The 14,751-nt window shown below is 37.7% G+C and overlaps 1 protein-coding gene across 11 annotated transcripts in view; it reads right to left on the reverse strand.

Moving 5' to 3' along the window:
• Positions 1 to 14,751, reverse strand: part of ANK2 (ankyrin 2) — a 268,452-nt gene that overhangs the window by 199,593 nt on the left and 54,108 nt on the right. For all 11 annotated transcript variants that reach the window (XM_088836164.1, XM_088836165.1, XM_055433969.2 and 8 more), the window contains exons 3-4: positions 9,532 to 9,630; positions 6,941 to 7,039 (exon numbers count right to left, since the gene is read on the reverse strand). In XM_088836164.1, the coding sequence (XP_088692290.1) occupies positions 6,941 to 7,039; positions 9,532 to 9,630 (198 nt within the window). The remainder of the gene's footprint in view (positions 1 to 6,940; positions 7,040 to 9,531; positions 9,631 to 14,751) is intronic.

Consider the following 14,751-nt stretch of genomic DNA (forward strand, 5'->3'; position numbering starts at 1 on the left):
TAGCAGACTAATAAATTTAATGTTAGAATTCTACTGGGATCTGAGACAATAATTCCATTCAAGGCAATTTTTAAATATATATCAATCCTCATCATTTCTCCAAGCGTACCGGAGGGTAGAGAACTGGAGGAAGCATATTACCTTCATTTAACTTGGAATGCTGAAGAATGCAGATACTCTTGCAAACTTGTGATCACCCAATAAACTGATTTTCAGAATCAACAAGAAAAAAAAAATCCTGTCTTCAATCTTACCTCCAGTCACATGCTAGTATATGTCATCATCTTAACATCAGAGAATTTGTATTACTATAGCAATTTTCCTAATTAAAAAGCCAACCCTTATGAAGAATCATATGTATATATTTGGGGAAAAAGCTGAAAATAAAACATTTTTTTAAATGTGTGATCATGTATTCCATTTTACACTCTGTGTGTGTGTGTGTGAGACAGAATGGAATGTCCCATTCTGAGTTTTTGTTTTGAGAGCCAAGGATGGCTCTGTGGTCATATGGAAGCAATTCGGTGTAGCGGGCATGCTGGACAACTGTGGAGGCTTTCTTCCTCTTTACAGTCCATCCAAATTATGAGACAATGTGTGAGCACCAGTGAAGAAAAAACTATTGGAAGCCACACCTGAAAATACTTATCATTGCATATAGTGGTTGCTGTTTGTTACTAAGTCGTGTCCAACTCTTTTGCAATCCCATGCACTATAGCCCCCAGGCTCCTCTGTTCATGGGATTTCCCAGGCAAGAACACTGGAGTGGGTTGCCATTTCCTCCTCCAGGGGATCTTCTCAACCCAGGGATTGAACCCACATCTCCTGCATTGGCAGGCAGATTTCTTTACCACTGAGCCACCTGGAAAGCATAGTAGATATATGAACCCTTATAATTCTGGTGGGGTAATCGATGGTTATTTAAGTTTGCAACTGGTCATAGTATGTCTGAAAGCTAATAAAATAGTGGTATAATCATGTTTGTGTTACAAATTGAAAAGTCTTCTTCTAGAATAAAATTTCTAGGATTTAATGAACAAAGAGTAGTGATCATAAAATAGGTAAAAGGATTCAATGAAAATAGAACTACATTCAGTAAAATATGGTATCAAGAATATCAAATCAGAATGTCTTATTGGACTCACCATAAATAAAATAAAACTACAGTGTTCCTGAAGGCCTCATAAAAAAAACCCGAAAACAAGAAATTTCAAGAAAGAGTAGAACAATGTAGACTAGATAAGAAAAGTGAATCAAAAAATCACAAACATTTCAGAAAGTATAAAATAATCCATTTGTTAAAAATTGTCTGGTAAAAGAACACTGTAAAAAATGGATGGCTGAGTGTCACAGTGCTGATGAATTCCTTTATGTGCTAGTTGTCTAGCTTTTGCAGAATCCTTTCAGTATTCCTTAGCATCTGAGTGACCAGACCAGGGGAGGATGGGTGGCATTAAGCCATAGACCTGGCTCTGGTGGGAGGTAAGTAGGGTCTTGGACCTCCCTAGAGGTCTCCCTAGAGGAGACAGAAGGTGTAGTAACAGCTCAATGAGAAACAGTGAAGTATCCTGAAGATTGGTGGAAGGAAGGGGGCCATACCATATGGTCATGCGTCTGTAGCTCCATCACTAACTGATGATGAGACCTTGGTTTTCCTGTTTGTACCTCAATTTTCCCCATATTCAAAATAAGGATAATCATTGCTGATTCACATAATTATAAAAAAATGAAATTAAATAACACGTGAAAAGACTTTTTACAATTGAGAGTGTAAGTGCAAGATATTACAATTGGGCTGCAGTTCTTTGGCATCTGGAATCTCTTCCAAGCCACACTCAGCTCCCTGGATATTCTTCTAATGAAATCACATTTTCCTTTCTCTACAACTGCCAGGGAACTCAAACACTATGGGCTCCACCGAATGAAGGTAAAAGTTACAGAGCTGCAGCTGACCACAAGTTCTCTCCCCAGGATCCACAATATCCCTCAGTTGTATGGAGGGATACACTTAAAGCTGTGGCAAAATATAGATAAGATAAGCCAGTTTTCTTTGTAAAATCAAAAACCAAATACACATTTTTAAGTCACTTTGTATTATTTCTAGAGCAGTCATTCGGAGAAAGCAATGGCACCCCACTCCAGTACTCTTGCCTGGAAAATCCCATGGACAGAGGAGCCTGGTAGGCTGCAGTCTATGGGGGGGTTGCTAAGAGTCGGACACGACTGAGTGACTTCATTTTCACTTTTCACTTTCATGCATTGGAGAAGGAAATGGCAGTCCACTCCAGTGTTCTTGCCTGGAGAATCCCAGGGACAGGGGAGCCTGATGGGTTGCCCTCTATGGGGTTGCACAGAGTCGGACATGACTGAAGTGACTTAGCAGCAGCAGCATTCTTATTTTAATAATTTTATATACAGAGACTATAATAAAGATCTATAAACATACACTTATATGAGGAATATAAGATAGAGAAATGTTTCTCTGTTAATACATGTTGATAGAGAAAATTAAATAGGGGAGATTTCTCAGGCGACATATCTTTGCAGAAATAGCAAATGTTCATATTTTGAACATTCTGCAAAGATATAGCATTTATAGTTCACAACAAATACTAGATAAAAATTTTTCACATTAAACCTTTTGCAGGGATTCTGCTTTAGGAGAATCAGCTTATTTAGACCTTAACAGGATTTCAGCCTGGAGAAGGCAATGGCACCCCACTCCAGTACTCTTGCCTGGGGAATCCCATGGACAGAGGAGCCTGGTGGGCTGCAGTCCATGGGGTCACTAAGAGTCGGACATGACTGAGCAACTTCACTTTCACTTTTCACTTTCATGCACTGGAGAAGGAAATGGCAACCCACTCCAGTGTTCTTGCCTGGAGAATCCCAGGGATGGGAGAGCCTGGTGGGCTGCTGTCTATGGGGTCGCACAGAGTCGGACACGACTGAAGGGACTTAGCAGCAGCAGCAGCAGTATTTCAGCCAGAAGAAAAAAATTATTCTCTGGGGTCTGTAGTGAAGGTAACTGAGGTCTTGATGAGATCTTCACACCACTAAATCCAGGAGACCAAAGAACCAAGCCAAAAAGCTACATGGTCAAGGCAAGGCTTAAAATCACACCAAGAACTGACTCAGTAAGACCACACAGTTACCACTGCTGAACAAAGAAACATTTGTTGACTGTTTTTGTATCCATCATATAGTTCTATTTAAAACATTTAAATTGCTCCTGCTGGTGTTCTGAATTCTTCTTGAATGAAGGACTGCTGCTGCTGCTAAGTCACTTCAGTCGTGTCCGACTCTGTGCGACCCCATAGACATCAGCCCACCAGGCTCCCCTGTCGCTGGGATTCTCCAGGCAAGAACACCTACTAAATGTGGCATGGTGCCATATGGAAGGTAAGCCTCCCATGGGTCTCACTGTTTATGTAGAGAATACATGAGAATCCATAGAGGCATACATCTCCATAACCTACGAGTCTGTAAATGTTGACTCAGTGATGGTTCCTTGCAGCTTTTCAGAGTTTCCTACTTTCTCAATTTAACAATAACCTTAGCGCTCCATTTCCAAATAACTCCGAAGTTTGTCAAAGGCAAACTACTGTGCAGTAACCCATAATGCTATAGTAACAGACTATTCTGCATTCGCCATGCATTAGGTTCTTACAAAGAAGTAGGAGAAGACATAATTTGAGTACAAACTTCAGGATTTACGTTATACATCTGGGATTCCTATGCTCTTTTTTTGGTTCTCAAAAAGGAGTGAGTGTCCAACTATCAAAAGCACAGTTCCTACTGATTCACCTGACATTCACTGTTCTCACACAAGAAATCTGTACCTTAACAAGCCACCACCAACAAGAATCATCCATGGAGAAGGGCTAGCATTCCCCTTCACCAATCCTTAAAATCACGCCTTTGGAATTTGCTCACACACATGGCAAAAAAATCAATCTGTTTTATATAAATCCCAACATTTTAAGTTCAATTATAAATTATAAAATATTCTAAGTTATAATAATTTTTGTTAATTTGTAGTGATGGCTACCTAAATTTAATATAGCAAATGATGTTATAGATCTTTTCAAATGACTTAGGCATTCAGAAAAATTTTTCTTACTCTAAAACTTTCTCACAAAAATACATGAAAATATAGAAATTAGTTTGAAGCTATCTGTCAGGATTCCCTACAATATAAACCTAAATTGAGTTAACTGAATACAGCAAATAAAAATTATTTTAATCTCAAAGATAATATAAATTTTCCTTTCAGTTCAGTTCAGTCGCTCAGTTGTGTCCGACTCTTTGCGACCCCATGAATCACAGCATGCCAGGCCTCCCTGTCCATCACCAATTTTCCTTTAATATCTGTTATAATCTGGCGTGGTGTGACTATAAACAGCCTCACTGACACTGAAAGCAAATCACTGATTAAATGGTTTGTTTTCTTTGAAAAGTCTCCAAAGCATATAATATCTAATAGACAGTAAAATAACTGATATAACTTTTAACAAGTTTTTACCTTACAACATTTGATACCTGTCAGCTTCTTTGAAATTACTATGCTTAGCTGACCATCTGGGGAGAGTAAGCAAGTTCTTTTGATAGATATACAGTACCAACATATATGGAGAAGGCAATGGCAACCCACTCCGGTAGTCTTGCCTGGAAAATTCCACAGACAAAGGAGCCTGGTGGACTACAGTCCATGGGGTCGCAAAGAGTCGGACATGACTGAGCGACTAACACACACACACACACACACCAACATATATGTAAACTTTTTACCAAAAGTAACCTCCTATGGGCAAAGGAACGCTTCTGTTTCCATGCTTTTTTTAAGGTCACAGACTATTGATTTATTATATGCAGTTGAATCTGTATTTAGACAATCTTACTGCAATATCCTTATACTCAGTTTTCTCTTACATTCTCTCCAAAGCAGAGGTTCTCTAAGTGTGGTCCCTAGATTAGCAACATCAGCATTACCTGAGAATCTGTAAGAAATGAAAATTCTCAGGTCCCTCATCAGAACTGAATCAGAAGCTCTGAGGTGTGGCCCAGAAACAGGTGTTTTAACAAGTCATGCAGGTGACGCAGGTTAAAGTTTGCTCTGCTCTAAAGCAAAAAGATATTATCTAGCTACAATGAAAAGTTTGCTTGTTTTTTTTTAAATTTTTTAATGTATTTATTTTGAAATGAAGGATAATTGCTTTACAGTATCGTGTTGGTTTCTACCAAACATCAACATGAATGAAGAAAAGTTTTTATCCCTTACTTTGGAGCAGTCAATTTTGTAGTGTCCTATGTCTCTAAGCCCAAGATGCCATTATACTTTATAGAATATACTAGAGTTCTTTACAGTGATACCAATTTTTTAAAGAATTTCATTTAACAAAGATTTTAGAATACACCATATTCTCAGTAAGTGTTAAAATGTTGATGCACACTTAACTAAAAACGTAGATTATAAAGTGAAATGTGGTTATTCAAAAGAGTATGGTATAGAGATAAAAGTAGATAATGTTTGGTCTGTTGAAATTTCAACAGATTCCTTCCTACAATTAAGGTCAAAGAAAATAGGCTGATTTTAAATTCTACCCACTAGTGTTTACAGGTCCAGAACTTGTGTCATTTGATACAAGCAGAGCCATGTCTGAATGATGAGTGAATGAACAGTACAGGTAATATATATTCCTGTACAAAGGTCTTCAAAGGCAAGTTGGAGAGATTAACCCAAGGAATGGACAGAGAGGAACTGGTTTATTTTGCCAAAGCACCTTTGGTGTGGTCTATGTTATTAGAAAGGCTAAAAACTTTAAAAACAGAACGAATGGATTTGATTACAAAGATATGCACCTCAATTTCTGCATAAATATATAATAGAAACTAAGAATAATGCTTTGGGCAAAGCAATGTTTTCTCGACCTTTCAACTAGAAAAAACAGGGATAAAGTTTGTAGTATGGTGCATTTTGATTATTATTTTAAAATTGTAATTAGTTTCATTTTAAGATTATCATTCTCTATACTATATAATTAGTATTACATGCACCATAAGGCTGTGGGTCTTGAATTTTCCTATTTCCCTAAGGAGATCTGTAAAGCCCACATCTGACATGAAACTACCCAAAGGAGTATGATTCCCACTTTATAGCAGATTCTCCACTGGACTACTAATTTTTTGATAATTTTTTTTAATTTAAGGAAAGAAAATACTTTATAGAGTGACATAACTTGCATGAATAATTCATCTTTCACAGATGTTACATTCAAGGAAAAACACTATATCATTTTTTAATGCACTTAAAGACAATGATAGACTGTAAACTTGTCAAATTTTCAGTTATATTAACAAGAAGATGATGTACTAAATAAAATAAATCAGAAAGAGAAAGACAAATACCATATGATATCACTTATATGTAGGATCTAAAATATGATACAAATGAACGTATCTGCAAAACAAAAATGATTCACAGACAGAGAACAGACTTATGGTTGCCAAGGAGGAGGGGGAGGGATGGATTGGGAGTCCAGAATTAGCAGATGCAAACTATTATATCTCTAGACGGATAAACAAGGTCCCATTATACAGCATAGGGATCCATATTCATATACTATGATAAACCACGGAAAAGAATGTGAAAATGTATACATTTATACGTAAAACTGAATCACTTTTCTGTATAGTAGAAATTAACATAACAATGTCAACCAAAATAAAAAGAAAAGAGAAAGAAGCTAGAAAAAAAGAGGAAGATGATGATACATAACGAAAATCAGAAATGGTATAAGTTAGTAAAATAAGTTGGCTGAAATAAATCACAGACTGTTTATAGTGAATTTATGTACCCAATAGCTGGATAAACACATTAAATCAATTTCACAAGGTTAATTTAAATTTCTTTACATTATAGAAAATCAGAATGTAATACCTGAGACTGTGCATTAATATTGGCTCCTTCCTTGACAAGAACTTTGACAACTTCTGCTTGTCCAGCCAAAGATGCAATGTGAAGAGCAGTATTTCCTTTCTGTTTTGAAATAAAATAGAAAATGTCAGAGGCTTCTAAACCTTGTAGAAATCAAAATGTACAGATATTTTCAGTTTTGCTGTTTATTTCAAGTGGTTAAAATTTGTCATTCTGTTAAGATAGCAGCCCATCTTGGGAAAAGATAATTTTTACCATCAAAACATTGGCCATCCTATACAATGTTTTCCTTCTCTATTCTGTACAATCCTGGTTTAATGTTAAGAACATGGAAAGACTAAGATCTTACTGAAGTAAATAATTTGGGATGCGTGTGCATACGTGTGTGTGACTGACAATATAACCATTCATGTTATTTAATCAACAACAAAAAAAGTCCTACCCTAAGATAAAGTTAACTAAAAAAAAAAAAAAGTTTATCTGAATTCATTTCATTATGTTGAGAAACCTAGGATTTTAAGTGGTAAAGAAAATGACAATTCACAGTTGTATTTTGAGTCACGAGAGCACATAGGTGTTCAAAATATTTGGGGACTAAAATAATAAATTTTACACGCACTACACAATAATACCAACAATTTCAACCATTAGCTACATCAAAAATTTACCATTAAGAGTATTAAACAAAAATGAAAAATAATTTTAAACCATCATGAAAAGAAAATAAAGGCTAAGACATTAAAAGAGGCCTATGATATGATTAAAACAAATATAAAAAAATAAAAAACAAACAAATCTGGGGCTTCCCTGGTGGCTCAGTGGTCAAGCATCCATCTGCCAATGCAGGAGACACAGATTTGATGCCTGATCGAGGAAGAGCCCACATGCATGGAGTGACTATGCCCATGGGCCACAACTATGGAACCTGTGTTCTAGAGTCCAGGAGCCACAACTACTAAACCCTGTGCACTCGAGAGCCTGTGCTCCGCATCAAGAGAGGCCACCACAATGAGAAGCCCACACACACAACTAGAGAAAAACCCACACAGCAGTGAAGGCTCGGCATGGTTAAAAATAAATAAAATTATTTTTTTAAAAAATCTGTACATTCAAAGTCATAAATTTTGGGGAAAAAAGGTCATAAATTTTAGAAACTGGTTCTTTTTTGCCACTAATTCACTGTGGACCTTTACCACTCACATACTATACTGAAGGCGCAGTTGCCTTCCCTTCAAATGAGGAGTTTCAGTGAGACTTGTTTCTGGATCTAAAACTCTACAACTGTTGTAATCTGTGATTAAAAATGAACCTGTATTTTAAAACATCAACAGAGTTTAAAGAAAAGGAAACAGATGATAATAAACAGTTAAGCTAGAAAAAGCAGTTGGTTTAATGAATACATTAATATAGACAACTCGGGGGAACCAAATAATTTGATATAGGTTAAAATTTACATTCTTTAAATATTTAACATTTATTTGACGTTGTCAAGAGAAATGTTAAAAATGTTTATTCTCTCTTTAGATTTAAAAGTAAGCAATTTCTTGCATATGGTGAATTTATATTTTAATGTCTTTGGAATTGGCAAAGAGTTTTTCATTTGGTTTTGTTTTTATATTTCCACTGGAACTGCTGTATACGACACTGGGAGCAGTATCAGTCCACATTTTGGCAATTATGTATGAGGTATCGGAGATTCGGGTTAAATGGTCATATTTCTAATTTACTCCAGCACTCTTTCTGTCTATTCCTGATTAGGCTAATGACCCAGCTGGGGGTTGGGTGCCTGCAACCTCTCTCTGAATCACACACAAATTGTCATACTTCAGCCCTAGTCAGCAGGCTTGACTCTGATTGGCTATGGGTTGTTTCTGTTTTTTTCCAAATTAAAATTTCACCTTCTAAAGATAAAGATTTGTCACCACTGATGATATTTTTTAAATACTTGTTGTTTCTGAAATGATCCCCCAAAGTTCAAGTACTTTACCAAAAACAGCATCAACAAGGAAGTAACAGGTACTAGTGTATTCAGCATCTTATAAATTCCTTTAAAAATGAGCCCAATTTCTTTACAAACACACATTATAGTGACAAAAATCTAGTTTTACCCTAATAATTCAACCTATGATCAAAAATCTCTTTTCTACTAGAGTGTAAAGTATCTGTATATTCTCTTACCAAGTTAGTTGAATATATTAAAAGTTATAACAACTCACTTAAAGCATGAAAATTACTTGTTCGTTTCCATCAAGTAGTTTACTACATCAGTTAATTTTAAAAAATGAATTAACCTTGGAAAAATAGGTACTTTTGTCTATAGAGGATTATATTAACCTAGTCTCTATGTGAATCAAATGAGAAAATAAAAGATAAAACATTAAAAACTAGATATACAGAATTCTTTAGTCTCCGTTAAGTCTCTAAAGGAAACAATTCAAACTCTGCAAGATTTAATGAACAGGGTTTCAATTTCAGTTCTGCATTGTGAAGAATCTTGGTGTTTCTGCAAACCTCTGAAATACACAGCCAGGGAAAAGAAGCTTTAAATTGTTTCCTCTTTACCAAAGAATAAATATGACCAGCAAAAACATTACCTTGGTGGCAGAGTCCACAGCAGACCCTCTTCCCAGCAGCTCCTGAACTAGCCCCACGTGGCCTTCCTTGGCAGCCAGGTGAAGCGCGTTGAGTCCATTCTGAAAGGAGAAAGTAATAAGGCTCAGAAGTGGAGTGATGATGAGGCACACCATTGCTGATCTTAAGCAAGTATAAAACCCAGAGGACAGACAGACTCTGATCCTCTCATTTTCTCTCTTTTTGCGTTAGTGTGACGCTATTAATTTCAGAGAGACTAATTTCCAATGGTTTTGATTCAAAGAGACAAAGAAGTAAATATCACCACTGCCCCTTCCTTCTCTTTCAAGATTAACCCCAAACCAAGGCCCACCTCTTGAGGCGCTGCTGGCTCTCTAGGAGAGGTCTCAGAGCAGCTGTGGAACTCAGAGAAGGGGCCCAGGGTTCCAAGCCATTAGAAGCAGTGTTAGAGGTAGTCCAGGGGTGGCCCAGGCAGAAAAGGAGGCCCACGTGGGCCTAGTGATGGAGCTGCAAGGCCATGAGGGGAGGACCACCTGCTGCAGAGGAAAGAATAGATGGTGCTCCCTGTAGCATGCGGGGGATCAGGGCTGATGCAGGAGAGGAGCCCTCGGGTGAGGGGGCCGCAGCTGCTGGTGGCAGAAACAGGGCTTCTCAAGCCACTGGACTGTCCAGGTGACTTCAATAACCATGGCAAAATGTACCCGAGTCCACAAAAGGAGGGTCATCCACCTTGGGAGGAACCACTGTGGCTGCAACGGCTGCCCAGAACTGGAGAGTCTGTTGGGTCTGCTAGTATGTGTGGGCAGGTCACTGGAACTGCTGGGACCTGCATTGCTTCTCATATGGGGACTGTGGGTGAAGCAGGTGTATAGTTGGGATTCTGGTTGCCAGAGCCCTAGAACTGCCTGCTAAAACAGGGCCATCTCTGCCTCCATCTCTTTCAAGCATTCCTTGCTGTCCTTGCCTGGCTGTTGGAACCAGGGCCCACAACCAGGGGTCCTTGGGGACCCAGGAATTGTGAGGTTGACCTGCCAGCTGATGTCTTTACTGTGGCGGTATCCTGAATATGGACCAACCAAAACAGGCTACTGTTGATAACTCTTCGATATTGGCTTTATGTAAGTTAATGTTGATAAAGAATATGAACTTGGAAAAAAGGAATAAACCAAAAAAAAAATATGAACTTGAGTCTTTTGAAACAATCAAAAAATATTCATTGAGCTGGCTGAGAGCAAAATACTAACTGGACTTATAACTTGTGAATCCCAAGCAAGATATCACCTTGATCTACACAACTATTGGAATAATGCTGTTTCTATATAACATCATTAAAATGACTAAATATACCACACAGTTAAAAAATAAATAAGATCTTAACACTACTTTGAAACAACCATATATACATTAATCAAAGGACAGAGTTATCTCTTTTGATTAGCACTTTTATTAAGTGGCTATAAAGTAATATTGTACTATTTTATTTACAATTAAATTTTACAATAAGCTCTATTCTCCATTTCTCTTGCTGATTTTATGAGATATTTTGCCCACTGACTGCTTTTCCATGATCATATAAAACTAGTGAATGAAAATCCAGGTAAAACAGTCAATAAAAATTTTATAGAGTCACTGACCATTGGTTAAATTTCTGACACTTACAGAATATGCATAGATTAATCCATTTCTAAAAGTTAAGGAACAGATTCAAGGAGAACAGCTAAATATAACTGAATGTTAAAAGCACTGAAATCCATTAAACCATTTTGCATCTTAGGACAAATCTGTAATTAATACAAACTTAGCAGTTAATCAACAAGCGTTTGCTAAGTTCCAACCAAGTGATCAGCTCTAGGTGCTATGTGCTAAGGAAGGACCCATAGTTGAGGCATAGTTTGAGACATAGTTTCCAGCCCCAAAGAGCCCTGAAATACTTATCACTAAACTACTGAAAATCGCTTCTGCACTAGCATATACTTGTCCATGACTTTCTTAAATCTTTGTCTATTCCACTTTGCAAATCTTACATGTAGAGTTAAAGGTTCTTCAATCTGTTTTAAAAGTATAACTAACTTATATAACTTCCTTAATAACATTAAAATTTAAATATCTGAAAGGAGGCAACAGCAAATAAATATGAGTTCTTGAAAAATATTAAAGGAAAAAAATGGGGGGTAAATGGATACATCAAAAGGCAAATAACAGGAGAAAGCAAAACTTGGTCCCTAACCTCCATCCCAACCCCACTCTTAATGGGACTCCTGTGTCAGAGACACTAAATGCCCACATATAGAGATACAAATAATTGTGAAATGCTGTTTACTGTTTCGAGCTTCCCAGGTGGCTCAGTGGTAGAGAATCCACCTGCCAAGCAGGAGATGCTTGGGTCAGGAAGATACTCTTGAGAAGGTAACAGCAACCCATTCCGGTATTCTTGCCTGGAAAATCCATGGACAGAGGAGTTTGGTGGGTTACAGTCCAAGGGGTCACAAAGAGGCAACACAACTTAGCAAGTAAAACACCACCATTCAGAGTTTTACTCTGCCATTAGCATAAATGACACTGATAAAAGGAATCATCTATAATGGGAAGAAAAAAATCAAACTTAAAATGAAAATGACTGTTTACATATTCCCAATCCACTTCCCACTCGGTAAACTCACCCAGAATCTCTCTGCACCTTTCCCATCTCTTTCACGGTGGCTGCTCTAAGAGTACTCACTGTGTGACGCAAGTAAGAATGTATTCAGTTTTCACAAAAACAGGGAAAAACAAAGCATGTGTCATCTTTGTCAGTTTAACAGATTTTACTGTGTTGAAGAATTGACGCTTTTGAGCTGTAATGTTGGAGAAGACTCTTGAGAGTCCCTAGGACTGCAAGGAGATCAAACCAGTCAATCCTAGAGGAAATCAGTTCTGAATATTCTTTAGAAGGACTGATGCTGAAGCTCCAATATTTCAGCCACCTGATGTGAAGAGCTGACTATCTGAAAAGACCCTGATGCTGGGAAAGACTGAAGGCAGGAGGAGAAGGGGATGACAGAGAGATAAGATGGCACCACTGACTCAATGGACATGAGTTTGAACAAGTTCCAGGGATGGTGAAGGACAGGGAAGCCCGCCGTGCTGCAGTCCGTGGGGTCACAAAGAGTTGGACACACCTGAGCGACTGAACAACAACTGTGTCTTTGATGTCCAAAGATTTCTGATTTAATAAGTAAAACAAGCTGTGAATAATCCAAGAGGAAACTTGTTTTGTTAGTTATTCTCAGATCCTAAAGACTTTCTTTTTAATTCCCAAATGATGAATATTTAATGAGGATTTACTGAGTCTTCAATTTAAAAATGTTTACAATGAGACTTGAAATTTAGTGACTCATTTATAACTTTATATGGAAAAGTGAGAATACGAGTGCTTTGAAGATACTACTTTATAAAGCCTGTTTCTGGATCTCCATTTCGACAATAGTGGAAGGCCCATCTAGCACCCCTAGCTGGTAGCTCCCTTTATGGCCACTGGTCCTTCTCCCCTGTCCAGCCCTATCAAATGTTTCTATTGTACAATCCCCAAATATAGAGAAAGACACTAAATATGATGGCGAGTTACCTGAGAGAAGAAAGAATTGCAGAAATCCTTCAAAATCTTACCAAGACCAAGTGGAATGAAAATATTATGGGAGCTGAGAAATAAATACTTAATGAATGAAAGATAAGCTTATGCCATAAATATCATTATTATCTTCTACACTTTACATATATTATATCACACTATTATATTTTACAGATGAAGATACAAAACCCTAAGACGCCAAGTGACTTGCCTCAAAGATCCTTACCATTAAGAAGAGGAGGAGAAAAAACCTCAAACTTAGATCTGATTTCCAAACTCATGCTTTTAAAAAAGTTAAAACAATTTAATCCACACTAGTGTTTCAAATGGTAGGTTATCATGCACAAGTACATCTAAAATCTATTTAATGGGCTGCCAATCAATATATTCCAAAACATGAAGTAGAACAAAGAAAAACAGAGTACACTGTGGATGGCAAGTGTTGATATTATTTGGGGTTTTTTTGGTGAAACTTTACATACACATACACATGTACACATGTGGAAAATTCTTAAAGAGATGGGAATACCAGACCACCTGACCTGCCTCCTGAGAAAACTGTATGCAGGTCAAGAAGCAACAGTTAGAACTGGACATGGAACAACAGACTGGTTCTAAATTGGGAAAGGAGTATGTCAAGGCTGTATATTGTCACCCTGACTATATAAGTTATATGCAGAGTGCACCATGTGAAATGCTGGACTGGATGAAGCACTCACTGGAATCAAGACTTCCAGGAAAAATATTTAACTTATATACAGAGTACATCATGTGAAATGCTGGGCTGAAAGAAGCACAAGTTGGAATCAAGATTGCCGGGAGAAATATCAATAACCTCAGATATGCAGATGATACCAGAATTATGGCAGACAGTGAAGAACTAAAGAGCCTGTTGATGAAAGTGAAAGAAGAGAGTGAAAAAGTTGGCTTAAAACTCAACATTCAGAAAACTACAGATCACGGCATCCAGTTCCATCACTTCATTCAAATAGATGGGGAAACAGTGGAAACGGTGACAAACTTTATTTTGGGGGGCTCCAAAATCACTGCAGATGGTGACTGCAGCCATGAAATTAAAAGACGCTAGCTCCTTGAAAGAAAAGCTATGACAAAACTAGACAGCATATTAAAAAGCAGAGACATTACTTTGCCAATAAAGGTCCATCTAGTCAAACTATGATTTTTCCAGTGTCATGTATGGATGTGAGAGTTGGACTATAAAGAAAACTGAGTGCCAAAGAATTGATCCTTTTGAGCTGTGGTGTAGGAGAAGACTCTTGAGAGAGTCCCTTGGACTGCAAGGAGATCCAACCAGTCCATCCTAAAGGAAATCAGTCCTGAATATTCATTGGAAGAACTGGTGCTGAAGCTGAAGTTCCAATACTTTGGCCACCTGATACGAAGAACTGACTCACTGGGAAAGACCCTGATGTTGGGAAAGATTGAAGGCGGGAGAAGGTGACGACAGAGGATGAGATGGTTGGATGGTATCACCGACTCAATGGATATGAGTTTGAGCAAGCTCCGGGAGTTGGTGATGGACAGGGAGGCCTGGTGTGCTGCAGTCCATGGGGTTGCAAAAAGTCAGACACAACTGAGCGACTGAACTGAGCTC

The sequence above is a fragment of the Moschus berezovskii genome, chromosome 5, assembly GCF_049115385.1.
Source record: "Moschus berezovskii isolate FMDL1 chromosome 5, NW_MosBer_1.0, whole genome shotgun sequence".
Lineage (NCBI taxonomy): Eukaryota > Metazoa > Chordata > Mammalia > Artiodactyla > Moschidae > Moschus > Moschus berezovskii.